This window comes from Dasypus novemcinctus, chromosome 21 (genome assembly GCF_030445035.2).
Source record: "Dasypus novemcinctus isolate mDasNov1 chromosome 21, mDasNov1.1.hap2, whole genome shotgun sequence".
Lineage (NCBI taxonomy): Eukaryota > Metazoa > Chordata > Mammalia > Cingulata > Dasypodidae > Dasypus > Dasypus novemcinctus.
In genome coordinates this window covers 86,475,847-86,500,588 of record NC_080693.1, presented here as the reverse complement: position 1 = coordinate 86,500,588, position 24,742 = coordinate 86,475,847, and the positions used below count along the sequence as shown (strand labels likewise).

The window sequence follows — 24,742 nt, the reverse complement described above, 5'->3', positions numbered from 1 at the left end:
TGACTATCCAGTCTGTGCCAGCCGAAAGCACCTGCAGGGTGCCTACCAGCCTCCTTCCTGCTCTAGGTAGAGCTGAAGCCTAGGCTGGGGTTGCAAGACGATCTGGTGAAAGCTGGTCCCTGCCGTCACTGTGATTTTCAATCAGCACAGCCCTCATGCCAGGGGTGGAGTCAAAATGGCAGTACTGGGAAGCGGACTTGGCCCAGTGGTTAGGGCGTCCGCCTCCCACATGGGAGGTCCACGGTTCAAACCCCCGGGCCTCCTTGACCCGTGTGGAGCTGGCCCATGCGCAGTGCTGATGCGCGCAAGGAGTGCCACGCAGGGGTGTCCCCGCATAGGGCCTCCCCTACACATTCTCTCCAACACTAGTTTTCTGCCTTTTTAATAATGGCCATTCTAGTAGGTTGAAATGATATCTCACTGTAGCTTTGATTTGCATTTCCCTTAGAAATAGTGATGTTGAACAGTATTTTATGTGCTTTTTCACCATTTGTATTTCTTTAGAAAAGTGTCTACATAGGTCTTTTGCCCAGTTTTTATCACATCATTTGTCTTTTTATTATTGAGTTGTAGGATCTCTTTATATATTATGGATATTAGACTCTTATTGGATGTGTGATTTCCAAGTATTTTCTCCAATTGAGTCAGCTGCCTTTTCACCCTCTTCAGAAAGTCCTTTGAGGTACACACGTTTAATTTTGAGGAGGTCCCATTTATCTGTTTTCTCTTTCATTAGGCTTTGGGTGTAAAGTTTGAGACCTCCCCCTACTACAAATTCTTGCAGATGTTTCCTTACATTATCTTCTGCGGGGGACATTAAACATACCTGATGGCCTCTTTTCTTTAGTATTTTTCCCTTCCTTCGTGCACTCTTGTTGTCTGCCAGCAGATGGCGCCCGTGGGCAGCCCGCTCAGCTTAGACCCCAGGTGCTAGGGGGGAAATGCATTCACTGTGACCCCACCTGGGCAGGTGGTGCAGGAGCCGTGTCCTCAGGGCAGGTCGAGCTGGACAGAGTGTCTCAGAAGTCCTTCTCCTGCCTTGGCCAGCCGCACCCTCCCTCCCTCTGCCTCTTCAGCAACCCGTGGAGCAGCCGGGAGGGTGTTTGGAGAAGGCAGGTTGTCTTCAGCGCCCTGCCAGCTCTCAGGGCAGACAGTGTCGCCCTGGAAGTGTGCGACTCCTCCAATGCAGCAGACCAAGTGCGCTGCCCAAAATCTGAATTGGCTGCAGGCTGTGTCCCTCCCTCTCCCCTTTCTTGGGGAATAGGACCCTGCAAACCCCTCCCCTGCAGCTGCCGCTGCTGACTGATAGGAGGGGTGGGTGGCCGCCCGCTGCTGCTTCTGCAGCTCTAGTCACGGCTGTTTCAGCAGCCGGGCCCCTTTCCTTCGCCCCTCTCTCTTCTGGGTGGTGTGTGGCCTTCCCTGGTGTCCTGAGCCTGAGAACAGCCCCCCAGAAATCCTCCGCCTGACCTCTAGGTAACTTTCTGGGATGGAAGTGATCCCTCTCCCTCTAATCCTCCCTCTTCCCAGAAGGGCTTGGCCTTGGTTTTCCGATGTCTTAGAAGGTGAGTGGATGAACTCTTGATGCGCTGGAGAGGCAGAAGTTGGTTTTCAGGTGAACTTGCTGATTGTCTGTGCTCTGGTTTCTCACTTGCCCTTTGCTGTGCTTTCCTTGTCCCCTGAGCTTGGCAGCTGGAGTGCGCTGGATGGGGCAGAGCTGGGTATGGGTCCCCCAGGCTGGCCCTGTGTCAGGCCCTGTCACACCACCTGTATGGAAAGCACTGCTTCCTTGAGGACCCGAATTCCGTCAGCCCCGTTGCCCCCAGAGGGACACTGGCCTGCCCCTTGTCGTGGAGGACGGCTGAGTCTGCTGACTCTGCTGACTCTTCCCTCTTATGCAGTTCATGACCATTTTTGAACATTTCTGACTTCTGCGGAAGTCGTGTCTAAAATAATTTAAAAAATGTTTTTTGTATCAAAGCTTTTAGTAAGCTTTCCCAGAGCGTTTAGTTTCTGCTACAGCTTAAAATAGGAATTTATCTTTGATACATTTCTCTAAGGTGACTCCTGAGGTGCTGTGGGCTCAGTGTTTATAAGCAAAAATGCTGCTCATATGCCAGAAAGCTGAGGGAAGTGCGAAGCCCATAGCTGACATTTTTTCCCTAGCCTATGGCCATTCTCATTTCTGATTATAGTTGGATATAAATTGGTGATTAAAAGTGAAATCCTGAGTGTCCCATATATTAACTTTTTAAACGATCTTTTGAACCTATCATTTCAGAATTTCTGGAAGGAGGAGTTGGCCATGTTGAAATGTTATTTCGCTGCAACTATTTAGCTTTAGTGGGTGGTGGAAAAAAGCCGAAGTATCCTCCAAACAAAGGTAAGGTAGCCCTGCCTCCCACGAGCGCTGCGGTGACGCTCCCTGCCTGCGCACTCAGCCCGTCCGCAGCTGCCGGAGGACCGAGGGGCTTCCCCGGAGCGAGGCCATCAGAGGCCAGAGTGGTCTGGCTCGATGGAGGGTGGGGCTGGCGCTCGGGCCTCCTGGCTCCGTGGTCCTTGGAGGCTGGAACGCCCTGGACGCGTTTCCAAGCAGGAAGGGTCCTTGTGCCACAGAGACATTGAGTTGGTAGAATATTGTGTGGGCGTGTGTGCAATGTGTGCATGGGGGCACACATGCGTGCAGTGTGTGCGTGTGGCACACGTGTGTGGGTGTGTGTGGACGCACGTGTCTTCATGTGGCACGTATGTTTGTACGTGTTAATACATGTTGGCATGTACCTGTGGGTGCCGGCGTGCACATGTGGGTGCACGTGTGTGTGGTGGTGCAGGTGTGTCAGTGTGCACTGCATTTGAGTGTGGCTTGCGTGTGCATGTGTGTGCACATGGGTGTGTGCACGCCTGGTGGTGTGTGTGTGATGTGGGTATACGCGGATGTGCACGTGGGTGTGTGTGCACGTTCACAGGTATGTGTAAGAGATTGACTGCCCGAGGTCTCACGTGGGCTTGCAGAGCCCGTGCTCAAGGTGTGGGTGTATGTGGCTGCTGTGTCCGTGGCCTGGAGTCTTGCTGGTGTGTGTTGGGTGTGAGGTGTGAAGGTGAGGCCTCTGCCCGCCGGGTGCCTGTGACCTCACCTTCTTCAGAAATGCCATGAGACCCATACGGCCACCCCCGCCTGCTCGCTGCGCTGCTCACGAGGCCGTTCTCGTGTTTCAGTGATGATATGGGACGACCTGAAAAAGAAGACTGTTATCGAGATAGAATTTTCTACAGAAGTCAAAGCTGTCAAATTGCGGCGAGATAGGTAGGTTTGGAATAAATCATTTCTGAAGATGCTGAAATACTTGTATAAAGAAGGAAGGAAGAGGAGTTTTTAGGGAAATGACTTGCTGATGTGTTGATGACTGTATTTTGAGGCCCTAAGGACTTAAGGATTGTTTATGTTGCTTGAGGAAGGCAGTGGAGCTTCCCTCGGCTCACTCAGAAGCCAGGACTGGCCCCAGGCTGACGCCCTGCGCTCCCTGCCCTCAGCAGCGCTGCTCCGGGCGCGGCGTCCCCTGGGGGGCAGGAGGCCAGTTGCTGCAGCTCAGGCTTTTTCTGTTTCCACTTTGAGGGCTCAAGGACAATCTGGAAGCTTCTGAGGAGAAGGTGGCCAGATTTATATGTCTGGAGTTGCCTTAATTGTGTTTTAGGAGAATATAGAAATTTGTCCTAGCGCCTTGAGCAAGATATAGCAAAGTTTCATTAGTTTGGATTTTGACTTGATATGATTTACATATTAAGCTCTATAATTTCCACTTCTGTTAGTTGTGGGAGGACAGAAAGAGGCTAAGCAAGCTAAATGTGAACACTTGAATGTCGCCCCTGCATTTCTGTTTCCAGTAGTGTCTGTATTTAAAGGCCCTTCAAATGCAAACGCTGGAACCAAATCCAGGATCTTCTGCTTGGAAGCTCTTCTTAATTACCAGAAGAGTGTGAAAGCAGAAAGCCTGTCTTGCTTAGTTTGTAGGTACTAACTTGGTTCACACTGTTGCTGAGGTAGTGGATGGTGACGTGTTTAAATGTCGCAAAGTTCCACCAGTCTCCTGCCCCAGTGCTCTCGCCCCAGTGCTCTCGCCGCTCCTTCAGCAAAGGACCTCCGGCCTGGGGGCACTGATGACCCGCCTCCACGGAGACCCGGCTCAGAGAAGGGGCTTTGTGTGTGGTGTTGGGGTGTTTCTTTTTTATTCTTTGCTTATTTATGCATTTACTGTCTATTCATCTGTTAAAAAGAAGAGGGTGTTTCCTTACTAGGCATTTGAAGGTGCCATAAGGCCTCAGTCAGTGTAAGAGTAGCACACAGTTGGTCTAAGAGTAGAGTACTAGAACAAGGTGGGAAATCCAAACAGATTAAACATGTAAAACTTTATTATATGGCAAAGTGGCGTTCTTTAACAGTGATGAAAAATAATGGGTCATTTAATATAAATGGTATCAGGATAAGTATCAAGACCATTAAAACTTGAATTAGAGTTCTGTTGTAAACATAAAACTAACTTTGCAATGAATTAAAGTTTAAGATGTGGGAAACAAGACCATAAAGCAATAGACTAGAAATGGGTTACATGAGTTTGGAGTGGTAGAGAGTTTCTAAATTTCAAAATGATAAGATAAGAATAAGAATCGCACTTGTCTGAGCCTCGCTGTTGGGAGAGGAGGTCTGACCTGCCTTTCTTCTCAGAATCGTCGCCGTCTTGGACTCTATGATTAAGGTGTTCACCTTCACACACAATCCCCACCAGCTGCACGTCTTTGAAACCTGCTACAACCCCAAAGGTGAGCACTTGACCTCCTCACACCTGGCCCAGACGCAGGCAGCTCCCTTGCTAGCAAGACTCGTCCTTGGCGCTCCTCTCCGTGGATGGGCCTTGACCCGAGCAGCCCGTGCGGTGCACTCAGAAGGCGAGTCAGTGGAGACCGCGTTTGTGTTTCCCGCACCTCCCCTGTGGTCTCCCTTCCTGTCCTGCAGCTCAGTTACTTCAGGGGTTCTTAAACCTACGTACGAATCAGTTGCCGGCTGAGGATTCCACATTACGCAAATTCCTGCGCCCAGGACTAGCGCTCCGTGGTAGATCTGGGAGTTCACGTTTTTCAATTCTGAGGCCATTCTTGGGTGTGGAACCACTGAATTCTACTCTAGAGCATTTACCTACTTCCCTTTTCTTTCTGAATTGGATGATTGCTGTGACTTCGTTATTCATCATATCACCTTAATTTTTTAATTTTTTTAAACTTTTATTCTCCTCCCCCAGCTCTGGAGAGATATAATTTACATAAAATTCATTCATTTTAAGTACATAATTTGATAAATTTTGTTCATTATATATGTGTGTAACTTCCACCACAATCAAGTATAGGGGGAAGTGGATGTGGCTCACGTGTTTGGGATTTTGATTTTACAATTGAATATAAATGAGTAGATGCATATAGATATTAACAATATCAAGTCTTCCAACCCATGATCATGGACTGTCTCTCCATTTATTAGATCTTTAATACTCCTTTGCAATATTTGTAGTCTTCAGTGCGTAGGCCTTGCATATCTGTCATTAAATGTATTCCTAAGTATTTGTTTTTTAACACGGTTGTTAATGGAATTTATTTAAAAATTTTATTTTCTAATTTTGTATTGCTAGTATATAGTTGGATTGTTTTGTGGATCTTTTACCTTGCTTTTTTGCATCCTTGTTAAATTCACTTATCGAGTAGCTTTTTTGTAAAATCCTTAGGATATTCTACGTATATGACTTGCAAGTAAAGGCAATTTTACGCCTTTCCTTTCCAGTCTTTAGGTTTTTCCTTTTTTTCTTTTTTTCTTTTTTTAAAAGATTTATTTATTTATTTAATTCCCCCCTCCCTCCCCTGGTTGTCTGTTCTTGGTGTCTATTTGCTGCATCTTGTTTCTTTGTCCGCTTCTGTTGTCGTCAGCGGCACGGGAAGTGTGGGCGGCGCCATTCCTGGGCAGGCTGCACTTTCTTTCACGCTGGGCGGCTTTCCTCACGGGCGCACTCCTTGCGTGTGGGGCTCCCCCATGCGGGGGACACCCCTGCATGGCAGGGCACTCCCTGCGCGCATCAGCACTGCGCATGGGCCAGCTCCACACGGGTCAAGGAGGCCCGGGGTTTGAACCGCGGACCTCCCATATGGTAGACGGACGCCCTAACCACTGGGCCAAAGTCCGTTTCCCTAGGTTTTTTCTTTTCTTTCTTGCTTTATTGCACTGGCCAAGATCTGCAGAACATTGATGACTGGTAGTGCTGAGACCTTACCCTGTTTCTGAGCTGAGGTAGAGACCTTCGAGCCTTTTGCTGTTGAACGTACTAGCTGTAGGCTTTTTGTGGTGGTGCTTCTTCAAGTTGATAAGGTTCCCACGTTTGGTGAGGGTTTCTGTCATGAGTGGGTATTGAATTTTGTCAAATGCTTTTTATGCAGCCATTGAAATGATTATATGTTTTTCTCCTTCATTCTTTGATTTGGTGAATTACATTGTCTGATTTTATTTTTTATTTTTGTAGGAGGTCCTGGGGATTGAACCCAGGACCTCTTACATTTGAACTGGGCACTCAGACAGTGAGCCAAACCCACTCCACTTACTTGATTTTAGATGTTAAATCAGCCTTGTTTTTTTTTAGGTAAATCCCACTATTCATAATGTGTTATCTTTTTCTACTTATTATTGGATCCCATTTCCTGATTTTTTGTTGAGGATTTTACTTTACGTTGATGAAGAATGATGGTGTGTGGTTGCTAATAATGTCCTTGGTTTGAGTGTGAAGGGAATGCTGGTATCATAAAATGAGTTGGAAAATGTTTCCTACTCAATTTTATGGGAAGTGTTTTTGTAAAATTGGTATTTTTTTCTTCCTTAAAGTTTGATGGAATTCACATGAAGCTGTTTGGACCTAAATTTTTTTTTGTGGGAGGTTTTTAATTACAAATTCAATTTCTTTATTAGATGTAGGGCTATTCAACCTTTCGATTTCTTCTTGTCAATTTTGGCAATAATGTCTTTTGGGGGTGGAAGCGGTGTGGCACAAGTGACAAGGAACCTCTCTCCACATCAGAGGTCCCCAGGATCAAATCCCGGTGAATCCTAGAGAAGAAAAAATGAGATGAGATGACAAAAAGAGAAATAGATACAGAATGAATGCCTCCTCAGTTTCTGGTTTCTACTGTGCTTCACCTTGACTCTCCCTTTCGTCTCTTTTTTTGTGTCTTCATCTTGCTGTGCGACTTACTTGCGTGGGCACTGGCTCGCTGCGTGGGCACTGGCTCACTGTGCAGGCACGCCGCTTTCTCTTCTTTTTTTTTTTTTTTAACCAGGAGGCCCCAGGGATTGAACCCGGGTCTTCTGATAGGGTAGGCAGAAGCTCTATCACTTGAGCCACTTCCACTTCCCTCAATTACTATTTTTGCCAATACTTCCAGTTCTGTTTCATACATTCTGAAGCTCTTTCAGTGCACACACACATTTATGATTATGTCTTCCTGAAGCATTGCTCTTTTTGTCATCGTTCTTCTTTTTTTTTTTTTAAGATGTATTTGTTCCCCCTCTCCTTGCTGCTTGTGCTTGCTGTCTGCTCTTGGTGTCCATTCACTGTCTGCTACCCTTGTCCATTCATCTTCTCTTTAGGAGGCACTGAGAGCCAAACCTGGGACCTTCCATGTGGGAGAGAGATGCTCAATCACTTGAGCCACCTCTGCTCCCTTTATTGTGTCTCTCATTGTGTTTCTTCTTTGTGTCTTCTTGTGTCATTTGTTGTGCCAGCTCACCGTGCCAGCCTGTCATGCCAGCCTGCTGTCTTGCTCATCTTCTCCAGGAGGCACCAGGAACTGAACCCAGGCCTCCCATGTGGTAGGCAGGGAGCTCAATTGCTTGAGCCACAGCCGCTTCCCACCAGTATTTTTTGGGGTTGTTTTGGGGGTTATAATGTGCACCCTTAACTTCTCACAGTCCATCAACAGTGTCGTGCTCCCTCACATAAGATGCAAAACCCAGGCCATCGCCTCCTGCCTGTCCTTCATGCTGTTGTCTGAAAGCTCTGCACTCTACACACAACACATTTCAGTGCTACACTTTTGGTTTTCACAGTTGATCATAAAGAGAAGGAAAAGAGCAAAAAGCAAAAAAAAAAAGTTACAGATCTTCAAGACCAGGAATTTGGCTATGGAGTCTTAGATATGATGCCAAAGCTCAAGCAAAAGAAGCAGCAATAAATAAATTTGACTTCATCAAAATTAAAAACCTCTGTGCGTTAAAGGAAATTATCAAGAAAGTGAAAAGTCAACTTAGAGAATGGGAGAAAATAGTCGCAAACTGTATTTTAGATAAGGGCTTAATATCCAGAACATATAAAGACAGAAAGACAATCCAATAGAAAAATGGGCAAAGGACTTGAATAGACATTTCTTTAGAGAAGATTTACAAATGGCCAATAAGCACATGAAAAGATGCTCAGTATCATTAGTTATTAGGGAAATGCCAAATGAAAAGATAGCTACTAAAAAAAATGGTGGAGAGGATACAGAAAAATTGGAACTCTCTAGTGCGCTGTTGGTGGGAATGTAAAATGGTGCAGCTATTGTGGAAAGCAATATTGTAGTTCTTCAAAAAGTTAAGTATAGAATATGGCTTAGCAATTCCACTTCTAGGTGCAGACCCAAAGAATGTGCAAACAGGTTGCAAACAGGTCAAGATACACCAGTGTTCATAGCTGGTGTTATAAACATTATAAGCATTGTTCACAATAGCCAAAAAATGGAAGTCCCCAGGAGTCCATTACCCGCCCCGTGGAGCCAGCCCACGCCCCCTCTATGGGCCCCTGTGCTGCTCCGGTGGGAAAAGAGTAGCCCCCTGCCGCGGGGCGGTGCCTGCATGTCGGTGGGCAGTACGGAGAGGAACAAGGAAATGCCTCTCGCCTTGCCAAGCAGGGAGAAGTAACTTCTTAGACTGAAGAAGTGTAAGGAACGATTAAGTCCAAATTGACTGGGACAAAAGAATAACCAGCTTTAAGTCGTGCAAGAGAGCACCGCAGACAGGGAAACTGTTGCCGAGGGAGCAGGGGGCATTCGAATCCCCGTGGGGAGGAATACCAAAGGTAAGAGCGCGCACCAGCCCAGGACAAGACACGCTCAGGCGAGACAGAGGGACCCTGCGCGCACTTTCTCGCTGGAGCGCCAGCCACCGTGGTGGCCATCTGCAACACCTTGAAAGCGGTGTTTGGTTGTTTTTGCTTTTGTGTGCAGCTGACACTTGAAATCTCTGTCACTATCTATGACTACTAGGTAAAAACATCAGGTACAGATAGGTCAGGGAATAAACCCCAGGGAGAACATTTTAGAATATTAAGATGTACAGTGCAACAAAAGATTATAAGACAAACAGAGAAACAGGAAATAAAGACCTACACAGAGGAACGCGGTAAAAACTCAGAAACCATCAGTGAACAATACCAGACTTTGAATGTACTGGATCAAGACTTAGAAAAATCATGATCCTCAATATATTCAAGGAGATAAAGGAAAACACAGAGAAAGAACTAAAGGATATCAGGAAAACAAAGATGGAAAACTTGAGACTCTCAAGACAGAAACATTTAAAAGGGGAACCAAATTAATATTAGAGTTGAAGACCACAATAATTAAAATGGAAAATTCCCTGGAGGGTTTCAGCAGCAGCCTGGGGCTGGCAAAGGAAAGAATCAGTAAAGTCAAAGACAAGACAATTGAAATGACTCAGTCTGAGGTGCCGAAAGAAAAAGAACTTTGAAAAGCAAACAAAAGCCTGAGAGCCCTGTGGGACACCATTAAGCCTACCAGTACTCAGACTATGGGAGTTCAAGAAGGAGAAGAAAGGGACAGAAGGGTTACTCAAATAATGGCAGAAAACTTCCCAATTGAAACAAAGACATGGATATGTACATTCAAGAAGCCCAGAGAGCCACAAACACAATAAACTCACAGAAATACAGGCCCAGAAATAGTGGTCAAATGGCTGAATGTCAAGGACAAGGAGAGAGTTCTGAAAGCTGGAAGAGAAAGGCAACAAGCCCCAACAAAACTGAATGGCAATTTCTCATTAGAAATCATGGAGGGCAGGAAGGCAGTGGGACAAAATACTTAAAGTGTTGAAAGAACACAGTTGCCACCAAGAATTTTATATCCAGAGAGAGTATCTTTCAGAAATGAAAATGAGATTAAAACAGTCACAGATAAACAACTGATGAATGAATAAACATAGTGTGGTGAATTCACGATGGAATACTGTGCAGCTCTAAGAAGGAATGAAGTTGTAAAACGTGACAGCATGGGTGAACCTGGAGGACTTTATGTTGAGTGAAACAAGCCAGACACAAGAGGACAAATCCTGTACGATTGTGCTACTATGAACCGAAGATACAGTGTAACGTTGTATGATTCCATTTATATAAAATGTAAAAATCAATTTGTAAAGATGATATTAGATTAGTGGTTATGGAGGGCTGGGGAAAGCATTCTAAGGGGTGTGGAGTTTTTCTTTAGTAATGAAATGATTCTAAAATTTTTTGTGGTAATGATTGCACAACATTGCGGTTATACTAAAAGCCATTGATTATCCACTTTGGATAGGTATGCGGACATATCTCAGTAAAACTCCTGAGTAAATAAATAACTGTGCGAGAAGAACCAGAAATAGCAGCTATGTGCAGCAAAAGAAACCTAGATTGAGAGGTGAAGAATTAGCTTGTATACTTGTTTATTGTTTTTTTGTTTATTATTTGTTGAAATAATGAAAATGCTCATAATGATGAAGTGATGAATACAAAACTGATTATACCAAATACCATTGATTGTACACTTTGGACAAATTGTTTGCTTTATTAAAATGTACCAATAAAATTGATTTTTTTTTTTTAAGCAGCACAAAGAAATGGAGACCTGGTAGATTATAAATGCCAGTATTGTTGTATTTTTTGGTGTGTGACTTCTTCAGGTTACTCTTTACAAGTTCTAAAATGGAAATGCATTTCAAGTATTGATAAATCTTTGGTTTGGGACATACACTGTATAAAGTTATAATGTGTAACAAGTAAACAAAAAATGTTTCCTTATGGAGGGCAATAAAACAGTGTATATGATATTGAAGTTAATTTGGTATCAAATCAAATGTGATTGTTATAGATTTAGGATGTTAAATTTAAACAATATGGTAATTGAAGAGAAAACATGAAAAATATATATAAAAAGAAATGAGAAAAAACTCAAAAGGCAAAATTTTAAAAAATCAAATAAATATGAAAGTAGGCATTAATAGAAGACTTGAGGGACGAAAAAGGTATAAAACTTACAAGGACCATATTGCAAAATGGCAGAAGGGAAGCTCTGTAGTAGTTACTCTAAAGGAAAATTCATTAAACTCCCCAGTCAAAAGGCAGAAATTGGCAGAATGGATAAAAAAGCATAAACCATATTTCTTTCTAGGACTATAATAGTCCTAGAAGAAAATGTAGGGAAATATCTTCAGGATTTTGTGTTAGGCAATGATCTCTTAGATACTATATCCAAAGCACAAGCAATGAAAGAGAAAATAGATAAATGGGATAGCATTAAAATTAAAAACTTTAGGCATTGTAGCAGTTTGATATGGTTGTGAATTTTAAAAATAGCTTTTGGATAATGTTTGTAATCTGGTCTGTGCCTTTGCGTGATTGAGTTATGATTAGGGCTTTGATTGGGCCACATCATTAGGGCATTGAGTCCTCACACCTTGGTGGATGGTGACTCACAGATAAAAGGCATGGCAAAGGACAGAGTTGAGGGTTCTAAATGTTGGAGTTTAATGCTGAAGTCTTAGGCTGGAGCCCCAGGGAAAGAGACAGAGCCTTTTGCCTGATAGTCTTCAGCTGACCTTGTGGAGAGAGGCAAAGATGACCTAGTGGAGAAAACAGGAGCTGAGCCCAGAGAAACCCAGGAAGCCTGAACCCTCACAGACATTGGCAGCCATCTTGCTCCAACATGTGAAAAATGGATTTTGGTGAGGGAAATAACTTACGCTTTATGGCCTGATATCTGTAAGCTCCTACCCCAAGTAAATACCCTTTATAAAAACCAACCAGTGTCTGGTATTTTGCATCAGCACCCCTTTGGCTGCCTAATACAGACATCAAAGGACTTCATCATTTAAGTGAAAAGAGCCTACTCAGTGGGAGAAAATATTTGGAAACCAAGTATTTGATAAGGGTTCAATATTCAGAATATACAAAGAAATCCTACAATTCAAGAATACTGAGACAACCCAATTGAAAAATGCGTCAAAGACTTGAATAGACATTTCTCCGAGGAGGATATACAAATAGCTAAGAAGCACATGACAAGTTGCTCAACATCATTAGCTACTAGAGAAATACAAATCAGAACCACAATGAGACACCATTTCACACCCACCCTAAAGGCTTCTATTTTAAAAAGTTCCAGTGTTGGAGAGGATGTGGAGAAATGGGAATGTAAATTGGTATAGCTGATGCAGAAGACAGTTCGGTAGTTGCTCAGGAAGCTACGTGTGGAATTGCTACATGACCCAGCAATCCCACAGCTAGGAATACTCCCCAAGGAAATGAACGGAGGGAGGAGTCATGGCGCAGTTATTCACAACTGCTAGAAGAGGGAAGCTACCCACGCGCCCATCCCCTGATGAGGAGGTGAACAAATGTGGTGCATACACGCTTATTCATACGCAAGTGGAATACCATTCAGACCTAAGAAGAAGTCACGAGAGAGTCTGCAAAATGGAGGAACCGTGAGGACATTATGCGCAGTGAAGTAAGCAAGGGACACAAGGACAGATGTTGAGTGATGACTCTCACATGAGACTTAGAGATGACTGGAAATAGCAGATTTGCATAGATAGAGGTTGCCATGGGATCGGTGCAAGAGGGATTGTTTGGATGAACTTTTATTTAATTAAAAAGTAACCTTGTGCATGTTCTTGTATCTTTGCTCTCTGTGATGCCTCCTCTGTGACAGCTCTGATCTCCTGCTGGGAAGTACCCTGTTTGACTTGAACTCAGCACTTGTCCTGGTGGCACTGTCATCTCTGCAGACCTTCCAGTGGCCGGGTGCTGCCCTCTGCCGCTTTCCTTCCTGTGGTGGCTGCAGCCTCCCAGGCCTGGCGGTGTGGGTTGCCTGGCGCCCGCTCCTTGCCTGCCACTCTGTTTGCACGCGGCCCAGCTGAGCGTTCCATTCATGCTTTTGATGTAGGTTCTGCTTTGGCGTCAGGCCTGGATTCCAGTGGTTTTCTGTGGCGTTTGGTCTGATGGGGTGGATTTTCATGTTTTTCTATGGCGTTTGGTCTGTCGGGGTGGACTTGAGTGGTTTCCTGTAGCCTTTGGTCTGATGAGGCGGATTTTAGTGGTTTTCTCTGGGGGTGCTGGTCTGTTACTGAAGTGCAAGTGTCGCTGTTCTGTAGTTCCTTCGTTTTTTATTTTCGAGGTTAGGTTTTAGGCAATTGGCACATTTATCCCTATAAACTTTTTTGATGTTATATACATTTATTGGTGTCTGAGCATCATTCTTCTCATGAATATTGTTTTTTAAACTTAAAAAAAAAAGATATTTTTCTCAGTGAAACCGTTGGTCCCAAAACTCAAACAGGAGTATGGAATTCCCATTTGGGTTCCGCCTGGCCCTGCTGTCCCTCGGCACATGTGTGGTCACTGGGGCTCCTCTGCAGTGGGGGCAGAGCTCCCCTGGCGTGGCCACCCCACGTGCTAACTTGGCTTTCCCTGGTGGGGATGCCTCTCCCGTCCTCTGTGCGCCCCACAGTCGGCTTGCCGGCTTGACTTCTGGCCCTGGCTGCCCTCAGCCCTGGGCCCTGGGCCTACTGTCCTCTTCCCTCTTCTGAGCAGGTTTTCCCCGTTGCACCTGCTCTTTGTGGCACAGCGGTGGGGACGTAGGAGCCAGCGGCCTGGGACGCGGTGTGCGATGCTCCAGTGTGGCCGAGGGCTTGGCTTTGGGCTTTTTCTCTTTCTTCCACTTTTCCTCTTTGGCATTGGTTTGTGTGGACAGCGTACAGCACTGCCACCATCCCCCTGCAGCTGGAATCCTCTGCCACTGCCCAGCTGCCCAGAACCCCCCGAGACGTCGCCTGCATGGTAGGTGTGGCGTCCTCTCCGCCCTGCTGCCATGTGGTCAGGTCCTTCTGTGGGAAGCTGCGCTGGCTCCTCGAGCAGAAGCAGCTGGACCCCCGAGACTGCATGTTGAGGAGAGGCCAGAGCAGGGTTCGAGTCGGCGCTGCCTGTCCTCGGTTCCACTGCATCAGTTCATTTTGGTAGTCACTGAGATCGTTTTCAACTTTCTGCCATCACAAAACATGTGGCAAACTGCAGTCAAATGAGATAGTTGGACTAACTCCAGAAGGCTCCAGCAGGAGCACCTGGTCGTCTGTGCATCTCGCCGTGAGGGGCCACCGCGTGGGCTGCGGGCACCAGGGTAAGGCCGGGCTCACCTGCTCCTGGACGGCCAGTGAGAACCAGCCTACCGGCAGGTCCAACATACAGAGTGTCTACCTGAGAGCTGCTGGCAGGTTTCTTTAGGCCCAGCTGTGCTGAGAATGCCCCGCACACAAGATGGTCGCATTCCCATCTCTCCACTGTTGTTCTTTGCCATAGATATTTTCCTGTGCTTTCTTATTGATCTTTCAAGGCCGAGAAACCAAAGAAGACCTAAAGAAATGGTGAATGGGGAAGTGGACTTGGCCCAATGGGCAGGGCGTCCACCTACCACATGGGAGGTCCACAGTTCAAACCCTGGGCCTCCTTGACCCGTGTGGAGCTGGCCCATGCGCAGTGCTGATGCGTGCAAGGAATGCCCTGCCACGCAGGGGTGTCCCCCGCATAGGGGAGCCCCACGCGCAAGGAGTACACCCCGTAAAGAGAGCCACCCAGTGCGAAAGAAAGTGCAGCCTGCCCAGGAATGGTGCTGCACACACGGAGAGCTGACACAACAAGATGACGCAACAAAAAGAAACACAGATTCCCGGTGCTGCTGATAAGGATGGAAGCGGTCACAGAGAACACACAGTGAATGGACACAGAGAGCAGACAAGTGTGTGTGGGGGAGGCGGGGAAGGGGAGAGAAATAAATAAAAAATAAATCTTAAAAAAAAAAAAGAAATGGTGAGTGATAAAGTGGTGGATTAAAAGACAATGCTAAGATGTCAGCTCCCCAAATTGAAAACTGAAACACAGGGTCAGTACAGTTTCACTCAAAATACCCTGCAGGGTTTTTAAAAAATTATTTTATTTTTTTAGGACTTTTTTGGTTTCTTTTAACTCTGAGTTGTAGTTTTCTGAATACAAGTGCTTTACATTGTTGGTTAAGTTTATTCCTATTTGAGTTTTATCTGTCATATTTTATTTTCACCACTCTTTTGACACTTTTAGTTACTTTTATTGATATAATCATCATTTCTAGACTCTCTTCCAGTCCTCTCTCTCCTGGCTTTTCTTTTCAGGCTCTAGCATACCCTTTAGTATTTCCTGAAAATCTGGTGTCTTTCTTGGAAATTCTCTCAGTTTCTGTTTATCTATGAATATTCTAATCTTGCCCTCAGTTTTAAAAGGCAGTCTTGCTGGATATAAGATTCTTGGCTAGAAGTTTTTCTCTTGTAGTATGTTAAATATATGAGACCACTGTCTTCTTCCCTCTATGGCTTCTGGTGAGAAATCAGCACTTAATATTATTGGGTATCCCTTATATGTTATGCATTGCTTTTCTCTTGCTGTTTTCAGAATTCTCTCTTTGTCTTTGGCATTTGATATTCTGAGTATGATGTCACATACTCAGATGAGTATGTGTCTTGGAATTGGCCTGTTTGGATTTTTTCAGATGGGAGTACATTGTGCTTCTTGGACAGGGATATCTATGTCCTTCAATTAGGGATGGGAAATTTTCTACCATTATTTCTTCAAATATTCCTTCTGCCCCTTTTCCCTTCTCTTCTCCATCTGAGACACCCATGACACATATGTTTGCATGTCTTTTGCTGTCATTTAGTTCCCCGAGACCTTGTTCAATTTTTTCCATTCTTTTCTTTAGCTGTTCTTTTGTATGTTCCTTTCAGAGGCCATTACTTCAAGCTAACCAATCCTTTCTTCTGCCTCCTCAAATCTGCTATAATTCCAATGTTTTTAAAATTTCATTTATTGAATAATAATAAATTCATTTATTTCATCCATTTTAAATTTCATTCCCATAAGATCTGCTATTTTTCTGTGTATGCTTTCAAATTCTTCTTTGTGCTCACCTGTTGTCTTAATATCCTTAATCTCTTTAGCCATCTCATTGAATTTATGAAGGAGATTTGTCTGAACATCTATGATTAGTTGTCTCAACTCCTTTATGTCATCTGGAGGCCTACCTTGTTCCTTTAACTGGGCCATATCTTCATGTTTCTTGGTGTGGACTGTAATTTTTTGTTGGTGTCTTCGCATCTGGCTTACTAGAGTATTTTTTCTAGGTGCAGTTTTTCTCTTTATTTTAGGGCTTCCTATCCTTTCCCCCTTGCTGGTTGTGCAGTAGGAGCCAAGCATGCAGTTGGTGCTGTAAGCTGTGGAGGCTCAAGCTGCCCTCATTGCACCAGGTGCCAATGAAGCTTCTTCCAAGTTTCTCCTTTCCCAGGGGTAGGGACAGAGTCACAGCTGTGTGGAATAATCCAAGTTGTGCAGGCCTAGACTGTCGTTGCCCAGAGAGACTGATGACGCTACACACCCCTTTCTCCCCTCCTGGGGCAGGGATGGAGCTGCAGGCGTGGGCAGCAATCTATGCAGTGCAGGTCCAAGATGATCACACTTGCCCCGGTAGACTTGCAATTTTCATTCTGTGCCAGTAAAAGTTACCTGCAGTTACCTGTGTAGGCCTGCCAGAGGCGGGGCTGAAGCCTAGGCTAGGGCTGCAGATCGATCTGGGTGAAAGAAGCCGAATCCTGTTCCTGCTGTCGCTATGATTTTGGTTCTGGCTTCCCCTCAGGCTGGGGGCGGAGTCAAAATGGTGGCCACAGACCTCTTTACGACTTGGGCAGATTCATACCTCAGCTGTTCCCAGGGTTATGTCTTAGCCAGGTGAGCCTACCAGTCAGTAGCCAAAATCGGCAGCCAGTCGTTTCCTCCTTTCTTGTTTTTGGGAAATGGAGCTTCCAATTTCAGCCACAGAACAGCTCCTGGGCGGCTCGTGCCGCCAGGGTAGGATAATCACGGCCTCCGCGGCTTGGCTGGTGATTTCCCAGAGAGGCTGGTGCAGGTCCCTGCAGCTTCCTCCCTGCTGGAGGTGGGGCTGGGGCCTAGGCTGGAGCTGCAATCAGACCTGGGTGGGAAGAAGCCGGTCCCCACCAGCACTGGGATCCTCAGTCTGCCCCGCTTCCCCTCGTGCCAGGCGCAGAGTTAAGGTGGCAGCTCCCGGCTTCTTTCTAACTTGGACAGGCTCAAACTTTAGCTGTTTTTGGGATTATGCTGTAGCCCACTGAATTTCCTCATCAGTAGCTGAATTGGTGCTCAACCGTCTCTTCCTCCCTGTTTTTGGGAAGTGGAGGTTTCAATTCCAGTCATGGAGCAGCTCCCGAGGCGGCTTGAGCCTCCAGTGGAGGATGGGCTCTGGCCTCCGGGGCGTGGAGCCTCTACTTACGAGTCTTCTCTGCAGATGAACAGTTTCCTCTTTCTATACCTTCAAGGATGTGGCAGGATGCTCTTCTGGTCGCCTGGAGCCCCCGCACAGGTGCTTCAGCAGCTCGAGAGAGCCCTGGGTGTTTGCTAACTGCCCTGTAGCAGGATCCGACTCCGGGAGCTCCTCACTGCACCGCCATCTTGCTGGTCGTCCTCCCTGCAGGGGTTTTGTAGACTACCACACTGATGATAAACTTTCTATGGACAGGCAAAGGAACTAGAATGTAAAATAGCAAAAACAGTTTTGGGAAAGAAAACCAGTGTTGGTGGATTCATAGTTCCTGATTTCATGACTGAAATTAGCTAAAATATCCCAAAGGGTGCGGTGCCAGCTCAATGGAATAGAAGAGACTCCTGAAATAGACCCACGGACATGCTCAACTGGTTTTGACAGATTGCCCAAGAATAATTTAAGCTGTGCTGCAGCAGTGGAGCTACTAGTCTAAGTTGATTCCAAAGTGCTGCTTTGTAAGGAGCGCTGCCGGGTATGGAGCAGGCATAAACGCTGTGCAAGAACCCTGGAGTCGCCAGAGGCAGGTGGGTGCTGCAGCCACTCCTGGCTCACGGCGAAGGAAGCGAGGCTGCGGTCAGGAGGGAGGACAGGGTGGACGCAGGTGTCCAGTTAGACTGACCGTTCTCTGCAGTCTGGGCGCCCTAGGCCTGTCGTGGTGTCCTTGGCATTCGGAGGTAGTCGCTGGGACCTGTATATAGAGCTCTGAGAAGAAAAGGCCTGCTGAGGAGAGCAGGACCTGACCGGGTGTGTCCATCCTGAGACGAAGGCCACTCCACTCGGCCCAGAGCTGTGAGGGGCTCTTCTGCTTGGAGACCCTGCCTCTCTCGTCCCGCTCGTAAAGCTCGCTGGCTCCCCACGCTGTGCATGTAGGCATTTCCTGGCTGTGGGCCACATGCTGCCACGTGCCACATGCATGCTTCTCCCTACCGCCCCCCCAGCAGGTGGCACTTCTGACCAAGGTCAGTCAGTGATTTGTTATTCAGCAGATGTTTACAATGTAAGGGGCTCCATTGGTTCTCTGACATCCTTTACAATTAAGATTTTAAATTAATTTTGTGATTCTTACGTAACTGAAAATCCAAGAACTTTTTTTTTTAAAGATTTATTTATTCCCCCCACCGCCGCCCAGTTATCTGTTCTCTGTGTCTATTTGCTGCGTGTTTTTGTCCGCTTCTGTTGTTGTCAGTGGCACGGGAATCTGTGTTTCTTTTTGTTGTGTCATCTTGTGTCAGCTCTCCGTGTGTGCAGAGCCATTCCTGGGCAGGCTGCACTTTCCTTCGCACTGGGCGGCTCTCCTTACGGGGCGCACTCCTTGCACGTGGGGCTCCCCTACGCGGGGGACACCCCTGCGTGGCACAGCACTCCTTGCGCGAATCAGCACTGCGTGTGGGCCAGCTCCACATGGGTCAGGGAGGCCCAGGGTTTGAACCGCAGACCTCCCATGTGGTAGGCGGACGCCCTAACCACTGGGCCAAGTCTGCTGCCCCTAAGAACTTTTTAAAAAATGTTTTTCTTCCTTGGGATCCTGGGCCAGAGACTAGGTTTTGGCTGTGGGAAATAAAAAGCCATCTCAAGTCATTGATAATTTTCTCTGTCTCCAGGTCTTTGTGTTCTGTGTCCAAATAGTAACAACTCGCTGCTGGCCTTCCCGGGCACACACACGGGCCACGTGCAGCTGGTGGACCTGGCGAGCACCGAGAAGCCGCCCGTGGACATCCCCGCCCACGAGGGCGTGCTCAGCTGCATCGCGCTCAACCTGCAGGGCACGAGGATCGCAACTGCCTCCGAGAAAGTAAGCGTGGCCTGGCGGCTTGCTCCGCGCCCCCCCGCCCGCGCCTGCCCATGTGGCGCCGCCGCCGGGCTGGCCACGCCAACCGGGAGGCCAGCCAGGACCGGCCTAAGGCCCCCGTCCTTGAAGCCAGCGCGTTGAAAATGTGAGAGAGACGCGTTAGTAAAATCCAGAGCGAGGCAGGTCCGCAGTACGGCCGCACTCAAGCACCACGTGCCCTAATTTAAAATATTGGCCGTAGCAGCCTTTGGCTTGCCTGAGGTAAAAACGGTTGGACATTTTTATAACTTTAAAACTTAAATTTTTTTTACTTCCTTTGGCTTGAATTAAATCAGGTTTTTAAGAAAGGAAAATGGATCTCTTTCCTGTGGTTTTATTCAGACTTCAAGCTTGGTGTCAATTTGTAGGAGATGCAGCCTGTGCTGAGGCACCAGGCCCCAGGCCCGTGGCTGTTTGCCCTGTGGGGCGTGGATGCAGCCTCAGCCCCTTCCCCACGGGGCCTGTGGTCCCTGCTGGGACCGGTGGCCTGTGGGGGGCCGAAGCTGACCGACACGAGACCTTTACATTTTTAAGTGATTTTTTTCTGACCCTTTCTATCTTTAGATCCTCTCTTCTTTCCTGCCTCCCTGTATTTTTTAATCCTGATTACAGTACTGGGATTGTATATGAACTTTGCTACTTTCTGGTTTTTCCAACCCAGTAGTACCCTCCAACCCAATCAGTGTAAATCAAACTCTGCCAAATTTGTGACATTTTTATTTTGAGTAACACAATTTGGGGATTCCTCTCTTTTTCCTGCCATGAGCAGTGCTTCCCTCAGCACTTGGGCTCCCTGCCGCCTTCCCACAAGAAGAGGGGCTGGTGGAGGAATTAAGTATTTTCCACAAGGGCTGCTGTCAGAACCAGCTGAGGAATCTTCTTTGTATTTGAGGAGACGTTACCAGCGAAATTAAAAAAAGATTTTTCCACCCGTTCCTGAGAAACCTGGCACCCGAGAGGTTCCCGGGCACCCTCTCTGAGGATCTGGAGGGCTGGCAGGGGTGCCGGCTCCGCCCCGCTGGGCCACGCCTCTGCCTCTGGCCAGCAGGAGGGCAGCTGCCCGAGGTCGTGACCGGTGGCCGGCACACTCACCGGTCAGGAGGGCAGGATGCCCTTCCAGGTCGAGCGGCCTCTGGAGCCCAGCCGAGAGCGGGCCTGGCGCCGCTCCCGCTCGTGGCTGCTGCCCGCCAGCTGTGCTCCGGGTCTGCTGGGACATCGTGGCTGCGTCGGGGAGGGGCCCGTGTAGGCTGATAGGGCTGTGACTAAGTCAGGGTGAAGAACTAACTGAAAATTATGAACCTTTGATAATAAAACACTTCACTGTTTTTCAAAGGGGACCCTTATAAGAATATTTGATACTTCATCAGGGCATTTGATCCAGGAACTACGAAGAGGATCTCAAGCAGCAAACATTTACTGGTGAGAATGTGTGTGACTTCACCGCACAGAGGGTGGTGGCTCTGGGTTGTTTACACTGAAACGGGCCCTGGAGACAGTGGCGTTGGAGGGCCAGCCCCTTGGGGAGATGGGCTGCTGGGTGCCGGGGTCAGGGCGCTGCTGTTCGTATTGGTTTCTTACGGGAAGTCGGAAATACGCACGCAGGTAGAAGGAAAACGGCAGTTACTGTTCTAACCCATCACTGCACTTTGCTAGCTTATGCCATCACTTCATGACGTGCCAGCTTACGTTTCTGTAGGTTTTTAATTTTTTTATCTGCGGCATTTAAAGCAAATGCTGGTGACCTGGTAGCTCACCTGGGGTTGCGTCAGCCCCATTTAGAGACTGGATTCTTTCTCTGAGAGTCCAGGGTCCCAGATGTCCCGGGGGGTCTCCACGTCAGCATGAGTCCTGAGCCCTCTTGGTCTCTGCAGCATCAGCTTCAACCAGGACGCCTCGCTCATCTGCGTGTCCAGTGACCACGGCACAGTGCACGTCTTTGCTGCCGAAGACCCGAAGAGGAACAAGCAGTCCAGGTGGGCGGCCGCTGGGCTGGGCCCAGGCGGCGGCGGCTGAGGCCTTTCCGTGCTGGCTGTCCCTGCTTTTAGCATAAAGCTGTTTATTCGGATTCAGGTTTTCCATGTGAGAAATCAAATACAAAATAAAATGCAGAAGTAGAATTTGTCAAGTTTTATAAAGGTTAAGGTTATATTAGATTAAAGAAAACTTCAGTATTTCTAACAGCATTTTGGGTTCAAGCAGGTGGATTTTCTATACCTTTTTGGCCTTGTATCTGAACATAATAGTTTTCTTTTCTTCTTTATCTCCACAGTTTGGCATCAGCCAGTTTCCTTCCAAAATACTTCAGTTCCAAATGGAGTTTCTCCAAATTCCAGGTGCCCTCAGGCTCTCCATGCATCTGTGCCTTTGGAACAGAGCCAAATGCCGTCATTGGTGAGCAGGTGGCCCTTCCTGGGGTGAGAGCAGTAGGGTCACAGCGGGCCCGTCCCCTCTTGCATCCGTCATCCAGGGCTGTTCCACAGAGCCTCAGATGGGCTTCCCGTGCCCTGGCTCCATGGCCCCAGCTCCCGCAGCCCCATTCCTCCTCTTTGGGTGCCAGGGGCTCCACTCAGCTGGGACAGCCACCCGGGGTTGCCCCTGCCCCCTCCTGGCCCCTCGGTCCAGGTTTCCCCAGGAAATTGTTGGGACTGATGCTTGGTTTAGCCAGCTACAGTCGTGCCCCTAGAGCAGTTGCAGTCCTTCCTGGCCATGTGTTCTGAAGACGCGGAGCCTCTCGGACCTGCCCGTGTCCGTTTGCCGCTCAGCTCAGCGAGGCGCGTGGGTAACAGGCTTGCTTGTGTTGCAGCAATTTGTGCTGACGGCAGCTACTACAGATTCCTCTTCAGCCCCAAGGGGGAGTGCACGCGGGACGTCTACGCCCAGTTCCTCGACATGACCGACGACAAGCTGTGACTCCGGGCTGTGGCCGGCCGCCCTCTTGCCCACCGGGCCCCACCCTGCGGGCCCTTGGACTGCCTGGCTGACCCCTGGTCTTGGAGCCGTTCAGGGCGTTGCTTCCCGGAAAGGCCCCCCAGCGTTCGAGGGAAGGACCGGCAGCCGGCCTGGAGCAGGCGCGAGGGGCTTTGCGCAGGGCGCGCCTGGCTGCTGGCTCTCATCTCAGTTCAGCCGTGACGCTTAGCTCGGGCGGGGCCGGCTCCCCTTGCCCGCCACTCCTAGCATCTGGGGACGCCATCGCACCTGGAGGCCGGGCTGGGAAGGGCGAGCACGCCAGCTCCTCTGTGGCCACAGGTTCCCCCGTCACCGCGTCTGTTGGGGGGCGGACAGCCGTGTAAACATTAGTTCTCAGCGTAACGCGATTTTACAACTACCACCACCACCAGCAGCTTGCCTTAGAGGAGCAGGGCGGGGCTGCTGCTGCAGCGAGTGGGCGGAGGAGGGCACTGCCAGGAGGGGCCGGCCGCGCCTGTGCCAGCAGCTCGCCTCTTCCCAGGCGCCCCTCGGCCGCGCTTGCAGAGCGAAAGCCAGCTCCAGGCTCCACCACCACTTCCCGGCGCCGAGGCCGCTGCTGCGGGCGGCGGACGGCGGACGGGGCGTCTCCACACCGCGAGACTGCTCTCCTGAACCAGGAGGGTTTGCTTTAATTCCGGTTCAAACTGCGTTTCTGTTATGTGTAAGGAACAAAGTAAAGTAATGCATAGACTTTAAAAACCAGCCATAAGAGCGAGGTCATTTAACTTAGCGTAGACAAAGGGAGCCTCCATCCCTCCAGCAGAGTGGGGTGCCCACGAGCTTTTTCTGTTCACGTCGAGCATATGCCTTAGCCCGTCATTTCCACGGAGCTCCCTCACTGTCGTTTTCTCTCCCCAAAATTTATGAGAAGAGCTACACACTAATGTTTTGGGAATGAAAGGCACATAACATTTTTTAAAATTTGGTACTAAAATAGTACTACCTGAGGTATATATTTGATTTTCTTAAGTTCCCTTTAAAGAGAATTTCGAGTTTTTGATTTCAGGTTGCAAACATTTAAAATGCAGCAGCTTTTGGTTGTGCCGGTTCCTTCGCTGTCTTGTAATCAACTAACTGTGGGTTTCGATGTAAAGTATGCATGTTACTTCTATGTGTATTTAATCATGAATTTAATTTTGCACACTTGTAACATTACGTTTCTTTTAAATAAAAGTGACTAATTTGTTGTACTCTTTACCCAAAAGGGGAAATAGGGTGCATTCCACTGTGGTGTCTCCTGGCGCTTCAGGACTGGGGCGGGCGCAGCTCCAGGGCGGGTGCTGAGGGCTGGGCAGCCCGCGTGGGCACGGGGCCATCGGTCTGGCCTCGGGAGCCCAGCAGATGGGGTCCTGCCAGGAGCACGCAGCCCCAGGCCGGCGCCACCCGGGCAGGGGGGCAGGCAGGCCGGGGAGGCTGCCGGGGGACAGGGCACCCCAGCTCACAGGGCTCGGCCGAGCATGGTGACCCCCGTCGGGGGGCTGCAGGGGCCCTGCGCGTCCCGGCGGCTTTGCCGGGTGGACCCGCCTGCGCTAAGGCTTTACCCGTTTATTTTCCAAACTCAACCAGGCGCTGGGACGGCGGCGTTTTCCACTGCTCGAGCACTGACCTCTCCACGGTGAGCTCTGATCACACCTTCAGAACTTAACGTTTTGCCAAAATTGTGTTCCTTAAAATGGATTAGAAAATACTTTTGATAGAAAAGTACATCACATGTTCACTGTAAAACTAAAAATTATCTGTAAAAATATATAAATTCTAAGGCAAAATTTCTTGGTGTTGCCAGTTCCAGAGAAGAATCCCATGCTTCTGGGTTTATAATTTCTCCTTTTCAACAGCATTTTACTTCTTTAAACTCAGCATGTCAGAGCATACTATATAATGTATAATGTACTTAAATCTAGCAGCCTTTTTCCTTCATGGTTTATGACTAAAATAGCAGTGTTCTGCAGGTGTTCTTTCTCGGCTTTTTCTTCAGTTGATTCGGTAACCTAAGTGCCCGAGGAGATGGCGCCCGCTCCGCCCGTGGTGCTCAGCCCAGGCCGGGCCGTGCCGGCCAGTGGCTGCCCTGGTTGGTGCTGGCGTCCTGGGTCTCATGCGACGTGGCATTTCACTGCTTAAAAGGGTCTTGCTTTGGATGATAAATTACACAGGCATTGCATTTTAATGCCGCTTACCAGCTAATCCATTCCTTATCCACCAGCTTAA

General features: G+C 48.0%; 1 protein-coding gene across 1 annotated transcript in view; it reads left to right on the top strand.

Moving 5' to 3' along the window:
• Nucleotides 1-23,727, top strand: part of WDR45B (WD repeat domain 45B) — a 37,917-nt gene extending 14,190 nt beyond the window's left edge. Inside the window, exons 3-10 of the mRNA XM_004475801.5 lie at nt 2,279-2,380; nt 3,214-3,301; nt 4,718-4,812; nt 19,344-19,534; nt 20,904-20,989; nt 21,442-21,543; nt 21,840-21,961; nt 22,374-23,727. Coding sequence (XP_004475858.2) covers nt 2,279-2,380; nt 3,214-3,301; nt 4,718-4,812; nt 19,344-19,534; nt 20,904-20,989; nt 21,442-21,543; nt 21,840-21,961; nt 22,374-22,480 — 893 coding nt within the window. The 3' untranslated portion in view covers nt 22,481-23,727. The remainder of the gene's footprint in view (nt 1-2,278; nt 2,381-3,213; nt 3,302-4,717; nt 4,813-19,343; nt 19,535-20,903; nt 20,990-21,441; nt 21,544-21,839; nt 21,962-22,373) is intronic.
• Nucleotides 23,728-24,742: the final 1,015 nt, after the last annotated feature.